This window comes from Carlito syrichta, unplaced genomic scaffold (genome assembly GCF_000164805.1).
Source record: "Carlito syrichta isolate Samal-C Ts95f unplaced genomic scaffold, Tarsius_syrichta-2.0.1 Scaffold314839, whole genome shotgun sequence".
NCBI classification, from domain to species: domain Eukaryota; kingdom Metazoa; phylum Chordata; class Mammalia; order Primates; family Tarsiidae; genus Carlito; species Carlito syrichta.
The window spans coordinates 334,683-359,663 of NW_007258935.1; the positions used below are offsets into that span (position 1 = coordinate 334,683).

The 24,981-nt window shown below is 46.5% G+C and overlaps 1 protein-coding gene across 1 annotated transcript in view; it reads left to right on the forward strand.

Moving 5' to 3' along the window:
* The window catches only part of LOC103274643 (E3 ubiquitin-protein ligase HERC2), a 223,538-nt gene that overhangs the window by 118,932 nt on the left and 79,625 nt on the right, over positions 1-24,981 (forward strand). Inside the window, exons 36-50 of the mRNA XM_008072077.2 lie at positions 3,194-3,381; positions 4,405-4,597; positions 6,173-6,355; positions 8,711-8,892; positions 9,684-9,831; positions 9,909-10,105; positions 10,214-10,444; positions 11,595-11,733; positions 13,124-13,267; positions 16,930-17,072; positions 19,908-20,175; positions 20,278-20,414; positions 20,939-21,037; positions 23,705-23,873; positions 23,975-24,100. Coding sequence (XP_008070268.1) covers positions 3,194-3,381; positions 4,405-4,597; positions 6,173-6,355; positions 8,711-8,892; positions 9,684-9,831; positions 9,909-10,105; positions 10,214-10,444; positions 11,595-11,733; positions 13,124-13,267; positions 16,930-17,072; positions 19,908-20,175; positions 20,278-20,414; positions 20,939-21,037; positions 23,705-23,873; positions 23,975-24,100 — 2,547 coding nt within the window. The remainder of the gene's footprint in view (positions 1-3,193; positions 3,382-4,404; positions 4,598-6,172; positions 6,356-8,710; positions 8,893-9,683; positions 9,832-9,908; positions 10,106-10,213; positions 10,445-11,594; positions 11,734-13,123; positions 13,268-16,929; positions 17,073-19,907; positions 20,176-20,277; positions 20,415-20,938; positions 21,038-23,704; positions 23,874-23,974; positions 24,101-24,981) is intronic.

Below are 24,981 nucleotides of genomic sequence, written 5' to 3' on the forward strand. Positions count from 1 at the left end.
TGCCCAGGCGGGTCTCGAACCCGCGGGCTCAGGCAATCCACTCACCTCAGCCTCCCAAAGGCGCGGGATTACAGGCTGAGCCACCGAGCCCAGCTTGTGTTCTTATTTTTTATTTCTTCCAGGTGTAGAGTTGTTATTGATATGAGATCTTTTTTACACAGATGCTTTTATAGGTTTAAATGCCCTTCTTAGCAATGCTCTCACTGCACCAAGGGAGTATTGTCATTTGTCTCAGAGTATTTCCTAGTTTCCCTTTCCTTCTTTTATCCACTGGTTGTTTATTGTGTGTTATTTAATTTCCATATACGAATGAATTTTCTACTTTTTCTTCTGTTATTAATTTCTAGTCATTTTGATTGTAGAAGGTAATTTATATGACTTCAGTCTTTTTAAATTTAAGACTTATTTTGTGGCCTAGCATATAATCATGTAGGAGTGTGTTCTGTGTGTCATTGAGAAGAATATGCATTCTGCTTTTTTTTTTGGATAATGTGTTCTATATGTCTGTTAGATCTGACTGGTTCATAGTGTTATTTGTTGGCCAAAAATCTGCAATGCTCTGGACTAGTGGTTAAAATCGAAGTGAAAAAGCAAGGTTTTTGCCAAGCCTTTTTGTTCTCCTCAGTTTTAGAGTCCACACTGACCCATTTAGAATTTATATCAAGCCGGGCTTGGTAGCTCAGCCTGTAATCCCATGCCTTTGGGAGTGGATTACCTGAGCCCGTGGGTTCGAGACCCGCCTAGGCAGGTGAGACCTCATCTCTACAATAAATCAAAAAATTGGCCGGGCGGGGCAGCGTGTGCCTGTAATTCCGGCTACTCGGAAGGCTGAGGCGGAAGGATCGCCAGAGCCCATCAGGTCGAGGCTGTGGTGACTGGGAGCGGCCACTGCACTCCAGTCTAGGCGACAGAGTGAGACTCCAACTAAAAAAAAAAAAAAAAAAAAGAATTTATATCTAACTGAAAACAGTCAGCCTGTGAGAGTCATACTTCTGATTTCTTAAGGACTCATGCTTTCAAAAATTATAAAAGTGTATCTCCATCTAGAAATGGCCTCTCTTTTTTATATTCTCTTCTTTTTTCCTAAAGGCTCCAATAGCTAAAAGTCATAGCAGAAATCATTAGTTATGGGAGCTTGTTCTGTTAATAGTACTCACAAGTTTAAATTCCAGTTGGGTCACTGGCTGTAACAAGTAAGGGAGTGTGTGTCTCATGAATGTATGTTTCTATTTGTAACTTTCCCTGATCAAGATAATTTCCCGGTCATTTAAGAAATTATAAGCATATTTTATACTAACTTTATGTATATATATGCCATAGCCACAAAATATAAAGCTACCTAAAAAAATACCCCCCCCCACCTTTTTATTGCAAATTTATTCAAGCCCCTAGCAGTAAATTCAGTGGTTTCAAGGTAAACAGTACAGTGGCTTGGGAGATCCCAGGTGGACTGCAACCCCTGTCCCCTTCTGGGAGCCCTTGACCAAGGCAGCAGCCAGGCTAAGGAAAAGATTGTTTCCCCTGTAGTTTATTTATTTTATTTTTATTTTTTAGTCAGATTCTCACTCTTTTGCCCAGGCTGAAGACTAGTGGCATGATCATGGCTCACTGCAGACTTGGCCTCCTGGGCTCAGGTGTTCCTTGTGCTTCAATGTCCCAAGTAGCTAGGACTACAGGCTTGTGCCACCACTGCTGGCTAATTTTTTACACCAATTTTTTGTAGAGACAAAGTCTCAAACTCCTGGGCTCAAGCAGTCCTCTCAACCCTGGTCTCTCTAAGTGCTGAGATTATAAGCATGAGCCACTGCGCCTGACCCCTTCTAGTTTTACTAAATCTTTGCTCCAGCTCTGGGAATTGATTAACCTTTTTAATACACACTCTCAAAGGTGAGAGGAACACAAACATTTTACATTTTTGACCCCTCCCCTGACCCAAGCTCACCTTGGGGACTCTTTGGGTCCTTTTCCTTCCCACCTAGAAGAGAAAACAAAAGCCAAGGGAATTACAGGACTGTACTCCTCTGGCTCATGCCTCTCAGTTTAGCCAGCATGACCATTCTCCTAGGGTTAGATCTACTATTTTCAAGTTCATTGGTAAATTTTGCTAATCTTAACTGACAGTAGCTCAGCTTCTGTTTCATGCTGGAGATGACTCTGTTGCTACCTAGGCACTAATTGTCAGGGTCCTCTAGACTACCCCAGACTCTGTGGGGCCACAGGGTACCAGCTTCCAGATGCCCTTCCAGAGGATCACATGGGACAAGCTGAATTCCCCAGTACTGAGTTGTGACAACACGTGTGATGTGCTGTCTACATGGAAGCTACTTAGAGAGTCCATGCCCGGGTTTCCACTGGGACTGATCTCTCAGACACCCCCTGCCTGGCTGGTTCCAAGTTCCAGAACCCAGAGGAGAGCAGGTCTCAGCATAGCCAGTGTCTGTGCAGACAGTTCAGCATCAGCAGCTACACTTATCACCTAGGGAATCTCCCAAAACCTAGGTTCCCAGATGCCAGCCAGGGTCAAGCCCACAGCAGTCCTGTCTCAGGCTACATCCCAGCCCGGCTGTTGGCTCTGTTCTTCACAACACCATAATTAAAGTTGTTTTCCATTGTTAGACACTTAGATGGCTATATTTGTTTTTTTATTATTAAAAAATGGTCGAGTGTGGTGGCTCACACCAGTAATCCCAGCACTTTGGGAGGTGGAGGTGAAAAGATTACCTGAGCCCAGGGGTTCGAGACCCACCTGAGCAACTTGGTGAGACCTTGTCTCTACAATAAATCAAGAAATTAGCTGGGTGTGGTTGTGTGTGCCTTCAGTTCCAGCTGCTTGGAAGTCTGAGGTGGAAGAATCGCCTGAACCCAGCAGGTCGAGGCTGCGAGTGTGCCACTGCATTCTAGCCTGAGTGACAGAGTGAGATTCCTACTCAAAAAAAAAAAAAAAGATGAGTAATTTTCTAAGTTAATCATTTTGAATCTTCTGAGCATATTTATATTTTTGTTCTTCCTTTTGCATTTTTATTCTAGATCTAATCAGAAAAGCTTTCACAATATTTATTGTATTAATTGATAAAAATATGATATGCCCTCTTTAAAATTACGGTTTTCTTCAATACTTGCTGATCTTTTGATGTATATTAAGAATAGACATGGTGGCTACATGGGCTCAACTGTTGCTTGGGTACCCTGACAGGTCCCAGTTGTGACAGCGTTGAGGAAGATATGAACGCTTCTGCCCGAGGAGCTTCGGCCACAGTTTTGGAGGAGACCAGGAAGGAGACAGCTCCAGTGCAGCTCCCTGTCTCAGGGCCGGAGCTGGCTGCCATGATGAAGATCGGAACCAGGGTCATGCGAGGTGTGGATTGGAAGTGGGGCGATCAGGTACTCAGACATTTTATCTAAGCATGTTAGCACACACCGGCCATCTCCTGCAATCCTGATTGACAGGATATTGGCAGGTGGAAATTGGAATCATTGACTGCTTGACTTAGGACACATGTAATTGGCAGGCAGCATGGTTATCCTGAGCTGCTAAATGTAGTCACACAGGTAGAGATGACAGCGTCTGTTGGGCCCCTCAGCAGAGTTGGGTCTTGAAGAGTGCCACCTGTTTTCAGAACACACACTGACTGGGGCCCGGTGGGATGTGACATAAGTGAGAGGGTCGACCTCCTCCTTTGCCACGTGTCTGGCAGGCCCAAGCCTCAGGCCAGGTGCTGCCACTGCGAGTGGATGCTGTGCGTGAGGCACCCCAACCCAGCCAGCCCACGGCAGCTGTGCAGGGCCACTGTACCATATTCCCTCAAAGCGTGCCACCTCTTGTTCTGTCTGGTACCCCTAGACGGAGATCACTTATCACAGCCTGAGCTGCGGGTAGCGTTCACCTTCCTGAGGTTACAGCTGGGTGTGCTCAATCATACTGCTAAGCCTGGGCTTCGTCACAGCCATCTCTGAAACGGGAGTATCTGGGCTCAGGGAGCCACAAACATCTTCAGCAGCTTCCTCCTGTGGAGATGCCAGGCGCAGCTTCCTCTGTGGGGCCCGGGAGAAGCAGAAGGGTTGGGGAGTGTGGAGTGCTGGCTTCAGATGTCCACTGTTGTGACACTTGTGGAGGCGAGGGTCAAGAAAGTTACCAACTCCGTCTGGGAGGCCCTGTACTAGAGGCCCTGCTCTGCTTCTGCTCAGGGAGGACTTGCTTGAGGTGATCCTTTTCCCCACTTACTTCTTTGGTAAAAGAGCATGAGATATTTTACACGGTGTTTAATTTAAAAAGATGCAAGTTAAACATTTTGCAGCAGTGGTGAAGCCTGTGTCCAATGATACCCATCACGGGAGTGTGGCAGGGCCGATTGGGACATGGCAATACACGTAGCCTCCTCACTGACTGGTACCTGGCTTTTCCAGGATGGGCCTCCCCCAGGCCTAGGCCGAGTGATTGGTGAGCTGGGAGAGGACGGCTGGATGAGGGTCCAGTGGGACACGGGCAGCACCAACTCCTACCGGATGGGGAAGGAAGGAAAGTACGACCTCAAGCTGGCAGAGCTGCCGGCTTCCACTCAGCCCTCGGCGGAGGACTCGGACACAGAGGATGACTCTGGTGGGTGAACGAAGGTGCACGGTCCAAGGTGACCTGAAAAGTGGTCACAGCCACTGTTCCGGGGATTCGAGATGGTGTGTCAGGACCCATCTGCAGGCAGTGTGCTGCCTCTGAGCCCACAGTTGCAGGAGCTCCTGGCAGCTGATGCAGGTGTGCCATGTGGCTCCAGGATTGGTGGCCCAACTGGAGCATTTTCCCCTCACTCTGCTCCTGCCACCTTGGGAGTATGCTGGGAAGGCAAGGGGCAGCCACACCTCTAATGACTTCCATAGTTTGGTACTGAGCCTGAGTCTGAGCGAGTGAGCTGGGCTGGTGGGGCCGGTGTTGCCCTGTGGTACTTTGCTGTTGCCCTCCCAAGCATGCCCTGCCTGCCCCTGCCCTTCCTCCTTTGAGGTCCTCACTCAGGTGCTTCACATAATTTCCTGCCTGGCAGAGGAGAAGAGTGGGCACTCAGCCTGAAAAAGCACCCTGCAAGTTGGATGTAGTGATCCCAGCCAGTGCCTGCTGTCAGTGCTTCCTTCTAGGAAATCAGAGGTGGGCATTGGGGGTGGATCTGGAAAGTTCCATCCTTCCTGAGGAAGTTCAAGGTTGCAGGAGGAAGACATCATGACATTTTTTAGCTGGTACGTGGGAAGGAAGCTTCACACGGCTGGTCTAGGTGAGGCTGTCTGCAAGGGCTCTGGTGTAGACAGAGCTGTCTGGTCAGCAGATGAGGTGCTTAGGTGCACTCAGTGGAGAGCAGGTAGTGCCAGGCTAGGGGAGGCTGGGCCGCAGAGTGCAGCATGGGTTTGGAGCATGCAGGCTCAGGCTGATGCTGCCACTCTGGACATGCCACTTCTGGGGCCTGGGACTCTCAGGTATGAAGGGAGGGGAGGCTGTTAGGGGTGACCACATGGAGCCACGTCTCCTGATGGTGGGTGCCAACTGGGGATCACTCGGTCTGACCCACAGCATGCTGTTCCTGCGCAGGTGCCGCCCCACCCTCCGCCCTCTGCACATGGTGGAAGCAAACCTGACTCTGCGCCTGGGTCCTTTCTCCACAGAGCTGTCAGAGCCAGGGCAGAAGGGTTCTCTTGCCACAAAGCCAGCTGGGCTGGACGCATGATGTCTGGTCCTTCCACTCTGTGGCAGGTACCCTGTTTTCCAGGTTGTAGCCAGCCCATCCGAAATCAGCTTTAGGCATTGGACAAGTTGTCTTTCTACAGAGGTGATGTGTCGGGATCATTATATGCCTCTGAGTTACATGCTGACTTTGTGTCGAAAATTAACTGTTGTTTGAAAGGTTATTTCTTTGCAGAAGGTGGAAAGAGAAATGACCAGAATGAGTGTTTAGTGTGTCCTTAATTCCATCTTTTCTTTGGACAAAGATCTGCTTCCCTCTCTAAAGTAAAAAAGAGTGAAAAATATCTCTGTGCCTTCTTCATTTTGCTGTGATGCTAAAACTGCTCTAAAAATTAAAGTCTTTAAAATCAGAAGAAGAAGAAAAATGTGGTATTAAATCTCTTAAAGTATGTGCATGACCATCTTCCCATTTCATTTGGGAATATAGTTTGTTATTTTGATTGTTTTTTCCAGAAGCTGAACAAGTTGAGAAGAACCTTCACCCCACCGCAGTGGTGCTCACCAGCACGGTTAACTTGCTGCAGACCCTCTGCCTCTCTGCTGGTGTTCACGCTGAAGTCATGCAGAGTGAGGCCACCAGGACTCTGTGTGGACTGCTGCGCATGTTAGTGGAAAGCGGAACAACAGACAAGACACGTATGAAATGGACGACTGTGGGCTCAGGGAGTCAGTGCGTGGGCTGCCAACCTGCCATGTTGGTGTGATGTGGCTGAGTGTCATTGTGCGTGGGAGTGTGGGGGATCAGTTTCCTGTGGCTGCCATCATGGAGCACCACCGACTGGGGGCGCCAACAACAGACCTTGATTCTCTCATAGTTCTGGAGGCGCCAGTCCGAGCTCAGGGTGTCTGCAGGGCTGGTTCCTTCTGAAGGGTCTGAGGCAAGATCTGTTCCAGGGCCCCCTCCCAGTTTCTGGTAATATGCTGCAGTCTCTGGCATTCCTTGTCTTGTAGACCATCACTCAACCCCTGCCTTCATGTTCATGGGCATGTTCCCCATTGTGTATCTGTGTCTGAATCTTTTTCATAAGAATATCATCTAACTTCATCTAAACTAACTGCATCTCAGCAACCTGATTTCCAGCAGGGTCACATTCTGAGGTCCTATAGGAGTCAGGGCTTCAACATAAGAATTTTGTGGGGATAGTATTCATCCCATAACATTGGCTTAAAACAGCAGATTGATTCCTGCAGAGTTCTGGAAACCAGAAGTCCCAAATCAAGGTGTCTCAGGGCCATGCTCCCTTCACAGGCTGTGGGGCAGGATCCTACCTTGTCCAGGTCTTGGTGGCTCCAGGCTTCCTTGACTTGTGGCCACCTCACTCTAAACTCTGCCTCTGTCTTCACATGGCCCCTTCCCCTGTGTCTCTGTCTTTTTTTGGTCTCTTATAAGGGTTCTTTCTCTGAATTTAGGGTTCATCCTAATCCAATACAATACCATCTAAATTCTTACCTTAATGACATCTTCAGTGATCTTGTTTTCAAATAAGATCATATTCTGAGACTCCAAGTGCATGTGACTTTTTTAGGGGTAGGAGGGGACACAGTTCAGTTCATAAAGTGAGTGTGTATGAATGTGGTATAGGTGTGGGGAGTGTGAGGGGAAGTGGGGCAAGTGAATATGACTGAAAGTGAGTGTCTTAGAGCATGTATGTGATTGAGAGTACGTGTGTTGGTGTGATATGTGTGAGAGAAAATATGAGTGTGACTGTTAGCGATTCACAGGTGAGAGTTTGTATTGGAAACTTGAAGGTGTGTGTTGGAGGATGACTCTGTGATTGTGAGTATGTGTGAGTGTATCGGTGTGGGGGTGACTGCATTCGCGTGAAATGGGGTTGAGAGCATGAGTGCAGATCACACAGCGTGTGAGTCAGTGTGTATAGTTTAGAGAGGCTGAGCATGTGTGCGGTTTGACTGTGTGAGTGTGTATGTGTTTATGAGTGTATTTGAGTAATTGTGAATGCATGTGTGAGTTTGTGCACAGGGCTGGGGCTGAGCGTATGTGAGAGCGCATGTGAGTGTATGAGTGTGAGCTTGTGTCTTCTTTGCTTGTGTGTGCATATCTGTGACTGGGATAATGAGTACATGCTATTGACTGCGGTAATGATGTGACTACGTGAGAGTGTGAGTGTGGGTGTACATGTGAGTGTGTCTGAGATTGTGTGGGTGAGTGTGAGAATGCATATAAGGGTGTGGTAGTAGATGTGAGGTAGTGGGGAAGTGCTGGAGTGAGTGAGTATGTGAATGCATTGAAGGAAGTTGGGTCTGTGGAAGCCTGGTGGTCAGGAGGGCAGGATGGGGGATGTGGGGAAGGTGAGAGCTGGCCTGCAGGCTGGTGGGAGGGGCCTGGGAGGTCTAGGCTCAGCTTCCATTCAAGAGAGTGGAGATCCGGAAGCAGGAGTAGGGCTGGTCTCAGTTGTCCCAGAATCCAGTTGTGTAAACCTAGTAGAGACCTCTTTCTTGTTGTCTTAGTATAGACTTAGACTTGATTAGAAATTTATGATGCAGTTAAATATAAAGAAGATCATGGGAAATATTTAAAACATGGGTTTAAAAAATATACTAGATACATGGTCATGCATTATTGCTTTGGAATTATAGATTATTTTCCTTTTACCCAGAGTTGGTATGTAGATGAAGTTCATTAACTAGTTTGGGTTACTACACGTATTTCAAAGGTTTTCTAAAATGCCTCTCGTCCCACCTACTCAGGAGACTGAGGTGGGAGGATTACCTAATACCAGGAGTTTGAGGCTGCAATGAGCTGTAATTGCACCACTGCGTTCCAGCTTGGGTGACAGAGTGAGACCTTGTCTTAAAAAATCCCACAAAAACTGAAATATCCCTTGAGCTTCTACTCCTCACTTTGAATTCATCAAATTGCAACCTATATGTAAAACAACCTATTATTGAAAGAAAGAGAATCAGCTAATTAAAAATGAGGCCTGCACTCATGATGGGGTTTGTGGCCAAGCACGTGTCTTTTCTCCACAGTGTCTCCACACAGGCTGGTGTGCAGGGAGCAGCACCGGAGCTGGTGCACACTTGGCTTTGTGCGCAGTCTGGCACTCACGCCACAGGTGTGTGGCGCCCTCAGCTCCCCGCCGTGGATCACACTGCTCATGAAGGTTGTGGAGGGGCACGCATCCTTCACTGCAGCCTCGCTGCAGCGGCAGGTACGTGCTGCCCAGCCACAGCCAGCTGCTCAGAGAGGCACCGTGCCCTCATTCTCTCAGCCTTGGAATTGGGACCCTGTGTTCAGCAGTGAGTGCAGGAAGGAGCTAGAGATGATGTGGGGTGGGTTTTCTGGAGGCAAGTGACTAAGGGTTTGGATGATTCTGAATTGGGTGAGTCTCTACACTTGCTTTTCAGTTAGGTTATTGATCCTGTCCATGTCTGTGAGGCTCACAGTACAGTTGTGTGTACTGTCTTCATAATTAAACTAAATTCTTTTTAACTAAAGAAGCAATACCTGCATCCGCAATGATGTTTTTTGTTGTTTGACTTGGGGTCTCACTCCATTGCCCAGGCTGGAGTGCAGGGTGGCACGCTCATGACCACCCCAGCGTCGACCTGCTGGGCTCCAGCAATCCTTCTGCCTCAGCCTTCCCAGTAGCTGGAACTATAGGCTCATACTACTACGCCTGGCTAATTTTTTTATTTATTGTAGAGATGAGCCAAGTTGCCTGGGCTGTCCTCGAAACCCATGGGCTCAGGCAAATCCCCTCACCTCGGCCTCTCAAAGTGCTGGGTTGACAGGCTTGAGCCACTGTGCCCGGCCCAATGAGGCTTATTTTTAAACCCCTGATAATCCTTATTATTAAACAACTTGGATTATTATGGGAATATCAAACTTTTCGTGATCAATTGCATTATAGGAACAAAAAGGAAGAGAAATTTTCAATTGGTAATTTATCTATCAGCAATGTTTTTCATAATGCTTGCTATTTGAATGAACTATTACCAGATCTTAGCTGTGCGCTTATTGCAAGCTGTACTTCCGTCATGGGACAAGATGGAGATGGCGAGGGACATGAAGTGCCTTGTGGAAAAGCTGTTTGGCTTCCTAGGCAGTTTGCTCACCACCTGCTCTTCAGACATCCCGCTGCTCAGAGGTGGGTGGCTCTCTCCTTGACTCATATCCTGCTAAAGCACTGTGCGCAGTGTAGCTTCCCTCTGTCTTCTCCCCTAGAGTCCACGCTGAGGCGGCGCAGGGCCCGCCCACAGGCCTCCCTGACCGCCACCCACAGTAGCACGCTGGCAGAAGAGGTGGTGGCGCTGCTGCGCACGCTGCACTCCCTGACCCAGTGGAATGGGCTCATCAACAAGTACATCAACTCCCAGCTCCGCTCCATCAGTCTTGGCTGCACGGGAAAGCCGTCGGAAGGGGTGGGTCCTGTGTTTTCGAAAGTTAATGCAGTATAACTGCTGATGCGTAAGGAACGGGCAGTTTGGTGGGCCTCCCTTGTCAAGCTTGCTGTCTGCTGTCTGCACTAGGCCCAGCTGGAGGACTACTTCCCCGACGCCGAGAACCCTGAAGTAGGAGGCCTCATGGCAGTTCTGGCTGTGATCGGGGGGATCGATGGGCGCCTGCGCCTGGGGGGCCAGGTCATGCATGATGAGTTTGGAGAAGGCACTGTGACTCGCATCACCCCGAAAGGCAGAATCACCGTGCAGTTCTCTGACACGCGGATGTGTCGTGTTTGCCCATTGAATCAGCTGAAACCAGTAGGTGAACTTGGGCTCGGTTACTGTATAATAAGGTCAGTAGGCTTTGTACTAGAACTGAGTTCTAACATTGGAACTTGAAAGACCTTGATTCTTGCACTTCAAGTTTGCCCTCCAGGGAGCTCTCTGACTTCAGGAAAGCCACTTCCCTTTCCCTGACAGTCTATACTCCTGTGGTAAGCAGGGCCTTGTCTCATAGGCCACACAGAGCAGGGCTTCATTTGAGGTACAGTGTGACTATAAGGTCGTTAGTTCTTTTAAAATGTGAATTTGTGAAGTTTATTTTGACTCAACTTAAATAAAGCTTAAATATGATTCCTTTAAACAGCCTTTCTTCATGTCATGTAGAAAAGGCTTAACTTGCCGGGCTCGGTGGCTCAGCCTGTAATCCTGTGCCTTTGGGAGGCTGAGGTGAGTGGGTTGCCTGAGCCTGCGGGTTCGAGACCCGCCTGGACAGCAAGACCTCATCTCTACAATAACTCAGAAAATCAGCCGGGCGTGGCAGCACATGCCTGTAATTCCAGCTACTTACAGGCAGAAGTATCACTGGAGCCCAGCAGGCGAGGCTGCGGTGGCCGGGAGCGGCCACTGCACTCCAGTCTGGGTGACAGAGTGAGACTCCAACTCAAAAAAAAGAAAAACCTTAACTATGTTTAGTGACATGACTTAATGTGATAGCAGTGACATATTAAACCTTTGACTTAGGAGTGCAGAGGGAGGATGAATGATTTACATTTTTACTGTAGCCCAAGCACAAGCTGACTATACTTTTCTATAACCTACTGCCTTTGATTATTATAGGAATATATATATGTGTGTGTGTATTTTATATATATGTTGTAGAAAACTTGAAGTGTATGAAAAATACCTAAGAAGATAATAACTAGCACCCTCATGTAGTTATTGCTGGCAAGTTGGCAAAGAAAAATTATTGTGGATTATATTTATTATATATATGTCTCTATCTTACCTTTAATGTTATCTTTTAAAATGATTATTCTCAGCTATAAAAAGATTTATGAATGTGTGTATTTCAGAATTAAGCCTCCTGGTTACAGTTACCTTGAGAGTATTTTGTTTGTTAATTTCACGGAGGTGCACATTAATTTCATAGAGGTGCACATTGAAGACTTCTGTGCCCTCTCCTCAGCTTCCTGCTATGGCATTCAGCGTGAACAACCTGCCTTTCACGGAGCCCATGCTCTCTGTCTGGGCTCAACTGGTGAACCTCGCTGGCAGCAAATTGGAAAAGCACAAAATAAAAAAATCCTCTAAACAGGCCTTTGCAGGTCAGTACATGGTGCTTTTTGATGAAATGGTTGCAATCTCAGCCATTGTTGTTTGAGCAACTGTGTTTTCTCAGAGCAAGTTCAGCTGACAACTGAAGGCTTGGGGTTCATGTGGGTTTGTCCTTTCCTCAATTGTGGTTGGGAATGGGACCCTGTGTGAAGTGACAGGAGTGCTTTTGAGTAAGCTTTTGGTGGTGTGTGCAAGCCACGCCTGAGGGCCCCCCTGGCTTCCCCCTCTTCTCTGTGCAAGCTCAGAAGAGACGTCTGTGTTCTCTTGCTGCCCATGCACTCTCCACCCACAGCTGTGGCTCGTGGCCCTGTTGGAGCTTGGGGCCCAACAGGGAGCTTCTCTGTGGATCTGGAGGCTTGGTGTCTCGTGCACAAGGTGGCTAAGACTAGTCCCTCCTGCTTATTCATCTTCTCTATGGGTCTAGAATCCTGCTCTCCAGAGTTTCCACATACTTCCACTCACATGTTCCTAGAGACTTCTTTCTGCCTTCTCCTACATGCTAGAGATCCTCGTGCTTCACCTGTAACTTCTGGCTCCTTCTGCCCACTCTTTTTGGGTTTTCTATGCCTGACCTGTGCTCCACCTGTAACTTCTGGCTCCTTCTGCCCACTCTTTTTGGGTTTTCTATGCCTGACCTGTGCATGCTGCTCCTGTGTTTATGATGTAGCCAGCATACTGGGCCAGCTACTCCAGTAGCCACTACTTCCCATCCTGTGAATAATCCTGTATGCCAGTTGGTCAGGCTCAATGCTAGAGGAGCACCTGTGGCCCTTATGTCCCTCACACCCTACTCACCCCACACTGCTTCTGTGGCTTCCAGCCACGTCCTGCTTTGGAACACACCTGCCACACCTATAGTTCAGCCCTTGTCACAGTGGCTTCCTTAGTCTGCTCCTCAGCAGGCCAGTGGCCTGGCTGCCTGTGACTGGATGAAGTGAGACTCTGGGGGATCTCTGTGATCTTCAGCAAGAAAACTGGCATATGTGACAGGATTTCCTCAAAGGAGTCTTACAAGAAAAGGAGAAAGTGTTTGGTTTGTGGCCTAGGTGTCTGGTTGAAACTTCAGCAATTTGGGAAACATTCCTGATACTAGTAAGAGCTATGGTTCTAACCGTGTGAAATCATTTAATTCTTGCTCCATCCTGTCAAGGCAAGTACCTAGGGAGCAGGAAGGAGGAAGGTCTGGGAGGTGGAGCCTGCTTATGCAGAAGTACTGATTGTGACACTGAGAAGGAAGGACGAGCCCCTTGTTGCAGGCAGTGCTTGTATGCAGTTTGCAGAGGTGTCATCCAAGGCCACTTTGCAGCGATCACTGCTGGTGAAGAGGAGGAGGAAAGACCAGGAGGGCATGCTGTTCTCATGGAGCTCTTCTCCCCACAGGACAAGTGGACCTGGACCTGCTGCGGTGCCAGCAGTTGAAGCTGTATATACTGAAAGCTGGCCGAGCACTGCTCTCCCACCAGGATAAACTGAGGCAGATCTTGTCTCAGCCAGCTGTTCAGGAGACTGGAACTGTTCATACAGGTATCTTATTTAGAAAGTTCTTACAAAATTTGTAAGAAAGGCAGGTACTCCAGTTGAAAAATTGGTAAAGGGTATGAATGAGGAGTTGATAGAAGGGACATACAGATGGCTCATAAATGTACAGGAAAGGTATGTAGCCCAACAAGTGATCTCCAGCTGTGAGGGAAGATGCTACCGTCATCTTGTAAGACAATCAGGCTGAGGAGTTCTGGGGTGGGAAGAGAATGCAGTTTTCTCACGCCTTGTATGTGAAGTGTGGTCCGTGAATCAGCAGTGGTGATGGCACATGAGAACGTGTTGGAAAGGTAGACTCCCAAGCTGTACCCAGACTGAAGAAATCAGGGTCTGTACTATGATAAGAAGACCTTGAGGTTGTTCTTGAGGTGCACATGAAGCAGCATGCTGTTAACATGTTGTGAGTGGGAATTTAAGTTGGTCCAACCACCTAATGGGCATTTGAGAAAGCAGGTTAGACTTTAAGATGCATATTCCATGGGTACCCCAAATATGTATACACATTTTAAGAGATGTTTGCCATAATTAGAAGTGTCTGAATGCTGATAGAATCACTTTGAGCACCTCTTGTAGTTACAGAAGTCAAACGTGACTTATATTCGTCTTATTGAGTATTACAATTTTAATACAGTTTTTTCCTTTCTCAAAATGTGTATACATTTTTTTGGCATCCTCTGTATATGTGTATTTATATATTTTGGCCCAAATCATCTTGTGGGAATTTGTCACACAAAAGTCATGTAAAGATAATGTGTTTACCAGTGTCTTTATGACTTCTTTTGTGAGATTGTTTTAATGTTGCAAAACTGTAGACACCAAAATGCCCATTATTATGTGACGTCTCCATACAGTGGAATAACCTGGTGCCATTCAAACTGATAGTACAGATAATAGTTGTCTCTCAGGATCCATAGGGGATGGTTCTAGGACCCCTGAGAACACAAAATCCACAGGTATTCAGGTCTCTTGTAGAACACAGTATAGTATTTGCATGTAATTTATGCACATCTTGTATACTTTAAAATTGTGAATGATATGTAAATAGTTGTTTTACTGTATATTTTTAAATGTTTACTTTTATTGTATTGTTTTTGCTTTTAAATTTTTCTGAATTTGTTTGATCTCTGATTGGTTGAATCTATGGATGCAGGACCCATAGATATGGAGGGTGATTATATATGTTTATTGCCATGGAAACATGAAAATGATAAATAAGTAGACAAAAAAGCACATCACTAGATATACCTGTTTATAGATATACTGTACTTTTGTCTGTTTAGCAAAATAGTAACAGTAGTATTTGGTAGAAGTTCCGCTCAGTTTCCTAGACTGAGCTTATATCACTTTTAATAGGAAAAGAACCCCAAAGCTGTGGAATATGTTTTGATCGTGTCCTGTTGAGAGGCATTGTGCTAAGTCTTGTGGGGAGGCATAGTCCTTGCTTGAGATCCTCACTCTCTAGGGTTCAGGTTGGGAGGGGAAGTGGACAGAGATGGCCCTAGCCAGCCTCCAGGCAGTGCACTGTGAGGGGTGTGAGCAGCTGCACAGGTGTCTCTTGACGGTATAGGAGCCGCCTTCAAAGGCGGGGCAGACAGGGGCCAAGTAGCAGGGACTCCATGCTGATGGAGGAACAGGAGTGTGAGTGAAGGCTATCAGTCTTTGGGAGCTCAGGGTTTGTCGATTAATGGAGGGGCTGACGCTGGAGGGGCAGTTGGTGTCCCATTAGATGCCTTGGATTCTGGGGAAACTTAAGGCGGGAGTTGGAGGGTTGTGGCAGGGGCCACATTTGAAGATTGATCTTCGGGGATAAGTCTGCTGGTGATAAATAGAGTGTTGTAAGGGTAAGTCGTGGAGATGGACAAGGATTGGCACTCGGGGATACGTCTACTGGTGATGTAGAGGGGAGTGTTTAATGGGAGGTCATGAAGATGGGTGAGGATGGACCCTCGGGTATAAGTCTGCTAGTGAGGTATCGGAGTGTTATAGTGGGAAGTCATGGAGGTAGGTGAGGATTGACCCTCAGGGATAGGTTTGCTGGTGAGGTATAGGAGTGTTGTAACAGGACGTCATGGAGATGGATGAGGATTGGCTGTCAGGGATAAGTCTGCTGGTGAGGTGTAAGAGTGTTGTAATGGGAGGTCAAGGAGATGGGTGAGGGTGACCCTCAGGGATAATCTGCTAGTGAGGTAGAGGAGTGTTGTAATGGAAGGTCACAGCTGGAGGTTTTCTCCTGTGTCAGGTGATGAAGCGTGTTCAGGGGAAGGTACTAAAAGGGGAAAGAGGGTTTCAGAAAGCACTGTGATGGTGTAGTCTTTTAGGTGATTAACTTTTGTGGAAAACCAGCAACAAATCTCGGTTGGCTGATGTTGCAAGCTTGAGTTTGCAGCGAACAAAGAGTGGTGCATTTGAAAAAAAATATAAAAGTTTACTGAAATTCGGAGTGCTTGAGTTTGTTTCTTTTCTTTTTTTTTTGTTGGAGTCTTACTCTGTCGCCCAGGCTCATGGCCACCACAGCCTCAACCTGCTGGGTTCAGGCGATCCTTCTGCCTCAGCCTTCCAAGTAGCTAGAACTACAGGCATGCGCCACCATGCCCGACTCACCACGTTGCCCAGGGTCTCAAGTCCCTGGGTTCAGGCAATCCTCTCACCTTGGCCTCCCAAAGCGTTAGGATTACAGGCTTGAGCCACCGCACCTGGCCTGTGTTTGTACCTTAAGAGGATAGAATATATTGTGAAACTACTTTTAAACATGCTGAAAGAAGTTGATTAAAAGTGCAGATTCAGTTAGTAGAGAGGGTTGGCATTGGGAAATGGGAGGCTGGGGTCTGGTTGGCTGTTCTGTGCTCTCTTGAGGAGCTGTCCTGGCCCACCGGCCTCAGGCTTATCGGGCCTGCTCTTTGGCACTGTCTAAGCACTGTGTTTGTAAGTGAAGCTGTATGAGCACACAGGCACACGTCATCTCTGGCTGCTTTTACTCTTCAGTGACAGAGTTGAAGAGTTTTGACAGAGAGCTGGTACCTAGGATCCCAAACCACTTATTATCTGGCCCTTGAGAGTAAGATCCAATCTCTGGTATAGATGGTTTATTGAAACTGTCACAAACAAAACCAGCAAATGCAGGTGCTGTACAGGAATTGTGTGAAGTGGGCCCAGGCAGTGAGTCCTGGGTCTGTGGGAAGTGAGTCCTGGAGGTCTGCCGGAAGCCATTCAGAACAGACAGAAAGTCATCATCCTGAGCATGTGACGTATGGAATTGGTGCCACTTAGTGATCTGAACATGGCTTAGCAGGAAAAGCCACAGCCAGAAATACAGACTTGGGATGTGTCCATAGTAGGGGTCGCTGAAGCAGTGCATGAGCACAAAGGACATGGTCCAGAACCAGGCTCGGGGCAGAAACCTGGGAAGGAGCTTCTGTTGGCTTGGAGAAACAGATGAGCTGATGAAGGACCGAGACCAGAAAGCAGAAGTGGAAGTTGTTCAGAGTCTGGTTTTTATTTGATATCTGAGCCTTGAAGATTTTGGTTGTCTGTTGCTTAATGATGCAGAAATCCTGTCTGATTTAGCATGCTCAGTGTGTTCTCTTTATTAAAAGGATGTTTGCAGCTTAAAATAGGATATTTTGTACATATTTTGTTTTTAAATTCAGACGATGGAGCAGCCACATCCCCTGACCTTGGGGACATGTCTCCTGAAGGGCCACAGCCTCCCATGATTCTCTTGCAGCAGTTATTGGCCTCAGCCACCCAGCCATCTCCTGTGAAGGCCATATTTGATAAACAGGAACTTGAGGTACAGTCATGTAACATGAAGGTTTTAATCCAGTGAACAGTTTTTTTTAAGATGTATATTTTCTTAAGGTTATATTCTGAATTTTAAATGATAATACCCAAATGGTTCTTAAGACTAGTTAGTGTGTAATCATGTTTGTGCGTAGTCAGCATTACAACACTAGTGAAAGAATGAGCAGGTTGAAGTTTAGCTTTATTTGGGATTTGTGTAAATTATTTGAAAATATTAACTAGTTGTGACATGGGTTGAATACTCATGTCTTCAAGGAGGGTCCTTTTACAGGAAATATCAAGTGCTAGGACTCCTGCACTTGCTTGTTGGTTTCTTTCACCTGGAGCCTTGTGGGGGTGTTCTGTGGTTGCCAAACCTTAGTCCTTTACACAGTGCAGCACTGAAGGCAGCAAAGGCCACATCTTCAGGGCTGCCGTCCGTTCTCAGAGAAAGGTGATGAACCTGGGTCTAAGAGGGATGGGAGCTGTTGTGCTGGCAGTGTGGAGGACTAGATAGCTACTAAACTCCTTCTTGCTGCATGATACAAAGACAATTCTGGATAAAATATCAAAGACAAAAACAAAATCTTAAGTGCTCAGTTTGGCAGGCAGAAGTGACCCTAATGGAAATCTCCAGAGCCCACTTTGGAAGTAAGGGTCCAGAGCGGGGCAGCTTCTGCTTCAGGCCTAGTGTGAGGTGAGAGTTGGGAGTGCAAAGGGAGACACCAAGAAACCTGGCCAGGATGGGGTGGGAGGAGGCTGTTCATAACTCCTCTGAGTTGACTGAACTCCAGCTCCTTCTTAGGTCTGGAATCCTCTGAGGTGTAGGGGCCGGGTGACCGTGTTTCCAGTCTTCCTGGGGAGATAAAACAAGGATGCTGAACAAGTTAGCTCCTGTCGAGTGGAGCAGAAATGGGCTCATGCTGGGCGGATGCCAGTGGTTAAGATGGAAGGAGTGTATGGTTGTCCTTCGGGAGCTGGGGAGGGCTTTTGGACCAGAATGAGACCTGGTGTTTCACCAGTTCCGATGGAAAGTCAGCCAGCATTTCTGTTTTTGTTCTTCTGTTTGAAGTATCTTTTTTCTCTGGTTGCTTTGAATAGTTTTGGTTTTTCTTTGGCTCTCAGCAGTTTGACTACGATGTGCCTGTGTGTTAATGTGGTCCCTCCACATTCTCCCTGGATGGGATGTTCTTTGCCCCCTACCAAATTTGGACACTTTTTGACTATTTTTCCTTCCTGTCTTGTTCTCTTTTCATTCTTTTCTGGGATGCCATTACACATCTGTTAGACTCTTAGTTTCTTTTTATTATTTTCAGAATCTTTTTTTCACTTTGTTAATCAGCTTTGTTAATTTGTGTTGATCTGTTTTTAGAGTTAGGATGCTTTGCTTTGTTGGGTCTAATCTCCTGTAATGTCCACCCAAGAAAAGTTTTATTTTATATTTTTCATATAAGCGTCTGTCCTCTCCCTCTCCCTTTCCCTCTCCCTCTCCCTCTCCCTCTCCCTCTCCCTCTCCCTTTCTGTTTTCTTTTCCTAGGTCTTGCTCTGTTGTCCAGCCTGGAGAGCACTGGCGCAATCACAGCTCATCACATCCTTAACCTCCTGGGCTCAGCCTCTCAAATAGCTGGGACTACAGGCATATACCACCATGCCTGGCTAATTTTTTTGGCTTTTTTGTAGAGACGAGGTCAGTGTGTTACCTAGGCCGGTCTTGAACTCCTGGACTCAAGCAGTCCTCCTGCCTCAGCCTCCCCAAAAAATGCTGTGATTACAGATGTCAGCCATTGTGCCAGCCTAGTTTTTCTCTTGTCGTCAGCTATTGGTAGTTGTTCTTTACACATCTAATACTTTTTATTGTATCCTGGATGCTTTGGATATCCCATTGTGTTGGCTCCAGTTCTGTCAGCTTCCCTAGCAGTTCAGTACCTGGCAGTCCTGGATGCTGAGGAGGCTTGGTGCTATGGCTTATTTTGTTTGCCCATAGTCCTGGTCCTTAATTTTAAGGGGTTTGGAATGTCTTTTGGGGTTTCAGTGGAAGCCTCGCCAATGGTTAAGATGGAAGGAATATATGGTTGTCCTTTGGGAGCTGGGGAGGGCTTTTGGACCAGAATGAGACCTGTTGTTCTTCTTCCTCTTCCTCTTCCACCACTTGACCCTCAGATCCTCTTGACTCTGGGTGCCTGCGGAAGTTCCTGCAGCCTTCTAGCAGGGTCTTTGTACATATCCCAGGCTCTGTAGAGTCACACGCATCCCAGGCTCTGCAGAGTCACATGCATGCTTCATTTTGGACTCAGCCAAGGATTGGAGGATAGTCTGTATGTACATTGTGTGACCTTTCTCTTTGAGATTCTTCTTGAGTCTTACCCTTACTTTCTAGTTGCTCTAGTGGGCCTATTCCCAGTCTCTGACTGCAGTGCAGTGACCCTGCCTTCCCTGTGTCCAGGTTGTGCTCATTCCTGTTCTGTTTTCTCTTGTGTTTCCTAGTGCCTCCGGCAACCTTTAGAGATGTTTTGTCTAGAATTAATACTTGTTATCAGCAGAGGATTAGTCCAGAACATGTTTACTGAACGTTAATACTTACCTAATTTATTGGGCTCTCTGTATTCAGAAACAGCCAGGAAAATTATTTGACCAACAAACCTTTCCCCTGCACTAAACTATGAAGTGTGGCTTTGTCATTTTCTGACATGTTTTGTCAACTCATTTGAAAGTGCACCCTTGAGCCTGAGCTTTCTCTACTTGCATACTCAGTTCATAACTTAATTCCACCCTCCCTGATTTCCTGGACTGTGTGAGCTAACTGAGTGCATTCCACAAACCTGCCATCACCCTCTTGTCTGCCCAGGCTGCTGCCTTGGCTGTGTGCCAGTGCTTGGCTGTGGAGTCGACTCACCCTTCAAGCCCTGGCTTTGAAGACGGCAGCTCCAGTGAGGCCACCACACCTGTAGCTGTGCAGCATGTCCGCCCTGCCAGGGTAAAGAGGCGTAAGCCATCACCCGTGCCTGCTCTGCCCATTGTGGTACAGCTCATGGAAATGGGCTTTCCCAGAAGGAACATAGAGTTTGCGCTGAAGTCGCTCACCAGTGCATCTGGGAACGCATCTGGCCTGCCAGGTATTACATCTTCCTTATTTGTACGTGTTTGTGTGTGGGCTCACATTTCAGTGCTGCTAGTCCTCATTGTGGTCTGGAATGTGCTGTGTGTGCTTCTCTTAGGTGTGGAAGCCCTAGTTGGGTGGTTGCTGGACCACTCTGATGTCCAGGTCACAGAGCTCTCGGATGCAGACACGGTGTCTGATGAGTATTCAGACGAGGAGGTAATGGAGGACATGGACGACACAGCCTACCCCTTGGTCAGTGCCTTCTTGTGACTTCCTACACCTGAGTCTGCGTCTGTCTCGTGCTCTATCTTATATGTCCCTTGAAAGAACTAACTGTGTCTACTGAGGACCATTCCATAGCCTTCCCTGTGGCTCTCCTGGGCACAGAACAAAGCTTTGTTTTGCTACTGAAAAGATGGTTGGGCTTTCTATATTGTAATTTCTTTTGTCTTTAAAACGGGCCCTTGTTCAAACATCTAATGATGTTGAGTAGCTGTTAGAAGATAATTTATTAAAATATCATGTTTTCTGTGACATATTGATTTCTTGACATATTGTTCATGGGATTCATTTGGAAACAACTTAGACATTTTTCTACTTGTAGCTTTTGAGATTCATACTGTATGAATACTGTTAGTCTTTTCTCAGTGAAGATTTTTATAGAAAAAATATAACGTAGTATTTCATACTTCATTTTTTAATATTATAGTTTTCGCAGACTTCTTTCATTTAAGCAAGTTTATCTACTTTAAAAAAAATGTATTTGTCTTTTTTAGCCTACTGGTGCTGTTGTGACCGAGAGCCAGACCTACAAAAAACGAGCTGATTTCTTGAGTAATGATGACTATGCTGTATATGTGAGAGAGAATATTCAGGTGATTGTCTTAGACTGGAGCCTTGATCCTTTTTCATTCAGCAACTGTGTGAACGTGTCAGTGGACAGAGGGCTCTGTCCTTGGGGAGCCTGCATGTGGCTGGTGAAGGACAGTCAGACCTAGCCAGGAAGCTCCATGGTGTACCAGAAGGTGCTGTATCATGGAAGGAGGAAAAGCAGACCAAGAGTAGAGGGAGTAGAGGGAGTGGAAGGGGGACATGGGGGACACGTTGAGAAGGTGAGATGTGCTTGAGGCCTGCAGGGTGGTGGAGTGGCTCCTCAGGACAAGCAGCCACCAGGAGGCCACGGCGTAGCAGAATGACCCGAGGACAGAGGGCACAAGATGCGCACGGGGGCCAGCTGGAGAGCAAGGGAGGCCTGTCGCAGTGGGCGTGGCACAGAGGTGGTGGTTCTTCATTTCCCACTTATGGCACTTCAGTGTACTTTTGCTTGTTTTTCTCAGATCATTTTCACTGTCAACAAATTTTAAAAATCTAGATATGTTTGCGTAGTCTTTACCCACGTTGAGGCCTTTCTTGTTCTAATACTCTTATTTTGATGTATTTAGGAGAAAGTCCCTCAGATTATCTCATTTCACCTGAACATATGTCAGTGTGTATTCTTAACAGATAAAGAGTTTTATTTTTAACATAATGACATTTCTGTTGCCCAACATTATCTAACGAAATAAATACCAATTTCTTTCTTTTCTTTTTTTAATTGAAGTGTCACTGTCACCCAGGCTGAAGTGTGATGACACTATCATAGCTGACCGCGGCCTTGACCTCCCGGGCTCAGGTGATCCTTTTGCCTCAGCCTTTTGAGTAACTGGGACCACAGGTGCATACCACTACACCTGGCTAATCTTTTTATTTTTGTAGTGACAAGGTCTTGTTATATTACCTAGGCTGGTTTCAAACTTTTGGGCTCAAGTAATCCTCTTGCCTTGGCCTAAGTGCTGGGATTACAGGTATGAGTCATTGCATCTGTAATATCTTACATTCAGCACTTGCCCAAATTTTCTTAATTTTCTCAAAAATGACTTTTGGTGTTTAGTTTTTTGGATTTGAACACAAACAAGATTATATGCCTTATGTGCATTTGGGTGATGTGTCTCTGAAGTCTCTTTTAACCTAAAATGGTTCCTCCTTAGTCAACTCGGACTGCTGTGATAAAATCCATAGACTGGGTAGCTTTAAAAAACGGATATTTATTTCTCACAGTTTTGGAGGCTGTATGTCCAAGATCAAGGTGCTGACTTAGCTCGTTTCTGGTAAGAGCCCCTTTCTGCCTGCCTTCGAGCTCTGTCCTCCTATGGAGACAAGGCTGGGGCTGGGGGGAGCTGGAGTCAGTGAGGAAGCTCTGGTACCTCTCTTTCTAAAGGCACCGATCCAGTTGGTTCAGCGCCCCACCCTCATGTCCTCGTTTAAGCTGAATTACTTCCCTAGGGCCATCTCCAAATGCAGCCACATTGAGGGTTAGGACTTCATTTAACACATGAATTTTGGGGGGACACAAACTGAGTTCATGACAACCCTCCGCCAATTTTTATGCTGGCTATTTGTGCCTGAAATGATGTTCTTCAAATGTCTTGCATTCTACACTTAGTAGTGGCTCTCTGGTGATGTTGACTGATGTCTTCCCTGTCCCTGTTTCTGCAATACAGCAAGAGATGGACTTGGAGGCTGATTGAATCCAGGTTGAATCTCTGGCAGGAAGTCTGCATAGGTGGCAGCTGCTCCCTCCTGCCTGGTCACGACAAGCAGATGGGTTGGGTGGGTCAGGTCTTGCCAGACTGCTCCTTCACTGAAGCAGTTCTCCATCAGGCACCACTGAGACCCATCACTGCATGGTAGTTTGCTAATTTTGTCATTCTTTCCACATTTATTAGCTGGAGTTCTCTTTTGTGAAAAAAATTTCAATTGACCCCAGTTATTCTTTATAAGTCAAGGGGGCTTTATCAGTTTTCAGAATGATGATTGGTGCTCTGGTGCTTAGAAAAGTGACCAAGAAGCTTTGTTTTATTATCATGAACATGCTGGGCTTGGTGGCTCAGCTAATCCCGCGCCTTGGGAGGCCGAGGTGAGTGAATTGCCTGAGCCTGCGGGTTCGAGACCCACCTGGGCAACTTGGCGAGACCTCATCTCTACAATAAAAATCAAAAAAATTAGCCGGGCGTGGTAGCGCGCGCCTGTAGTTCCAGCTACTTGGAAGGCTGAGGCGGAAGGATCACCAGAGCCCAGCAGGTCAAGGCTGTGGTGGCCAGGAGCGGCCTCTGCACTCCAGTCTGGGCGACTGAGAGACTCCAACTAAAAAAAAAAATAATAAGTAAATAAATAAAAAATAAAATACTATCATGAACATTAATTAATTGACTTTTAGGATTGGATGTGTTTCAGCTGTTATTCCTTTTGATGCTCAGAGTGTCCTTTGAGAGAACCCAGTAATCTTTGATAGATTCCTGCTTTATGGCACAAGATGATCAGGTCCACCTAAGACTTAGAGCCGGCCAGTTTTCTAAGGTGACCTGATTCCATTTAGCATAAAATGACACTTGAAGTGCACTCTGGGTGATAGATGAAATTCCTTCTTAAGAATAATGTTGCTTATCATGTTTCATTTAATCTGTGTACTCAGGATTAGATGTTCAATTTCATTTTTACGTTAGGTGGGAATGATGGTGAGATGCTGCCGCACATATGAAGAGGTGTGTGAGGGCGACGTGGGCAAGGTCATCAAGCTGGACAGGGATGGACTGCATGATCTCAATGTGCAGTGCGACTGGCAGCAAAAAGGGGGCACCTACTGGGTTAGGTATATTCACGTGGAGCTTATAGGTGAGCATGTCTTTGTCCAGTTCTTTTGCTTCTTCTTAATGAGAGACAGAGTTCCTGGAAATGAATGCTAATTACAGTGCATTTATTGTTGAAATTTCTAGGCTATCCTCCACCAAGCTCTTCTTCTCACATCAAGATTGGTGACAAAGTACGGGTCAAAGCCACTGTTACCACACCAAAATACAAATGGGGATCTGTGACTCATCAAAGTGTGGGTGTTGTGAAAGGTAACATTATCTAAGCTACACAGTTCCACAAGGTAGCTTTAACTGACTAATGTAAACTCAATATTTTTTTCATTCAAGGGCAAGATAAACAAGTATAAAACACTAAGATTGATGTAAAGAAGAGAGATGTAAAAATGTTATTTTGCTTGTCAGTGCCTTCTAGCCAGAAAAGGAATACACCTGCAGTTGAACAGTCAGAATTGCTAACTCACTGCAGTGTGGGAAGACACAGACATACTCTGGGGGATGAGGGTCTCTACTAGAGAGTGTGAGCAAGGATTGGTGAGGCTTGTGTAGATGTTTAGGGGAGGGCTTGAAGAAGCAGAGAGATTCAAGTTGTAATTGTGAAGGAAGCAGTCATTTCACATCACCAGGAATGTGTGGATTCCTGGTTTGTGGCTTGGATTGGATTTGATCTTGACCATATGTGGGTAAGGAGGGGCTTTGTTTTTGCCTTGATCCATCAAGAGTGGCCTTGTCTGATGTTCCTGTTTTATAAACTTGTTCTGTGAAATGGCCTAATGGGTCAGGCTAACTCGTGGCTTTCAGGGACTGCTTTTGCTCTTTTTCATTTAGGATTGAATTTAAGGAATGGAAGTATGCCAATTATGGGAATTAGAAACTGGGAAATCTCTGGTTTTTAAAATTAGCTAATCAATTAATTAATTTATGAGTTGGAGTCTCACTGTCTCCTAGGTTGGATGGAGTGCAGTGGCACACTCTGGCCATCGCAACCTCGACCTGTTGGGCTCAGGCAATCCTTCTGCCTCAGCCTTCCAAGTAGCTGGAACCACAGGCATGTGCTACCACATCAGGCTAATTTTTTTTATTTCTTGTAGAGTTGAGGTCTTGCCAAGTTGCCTAGGCTGGTCTCGAATTCC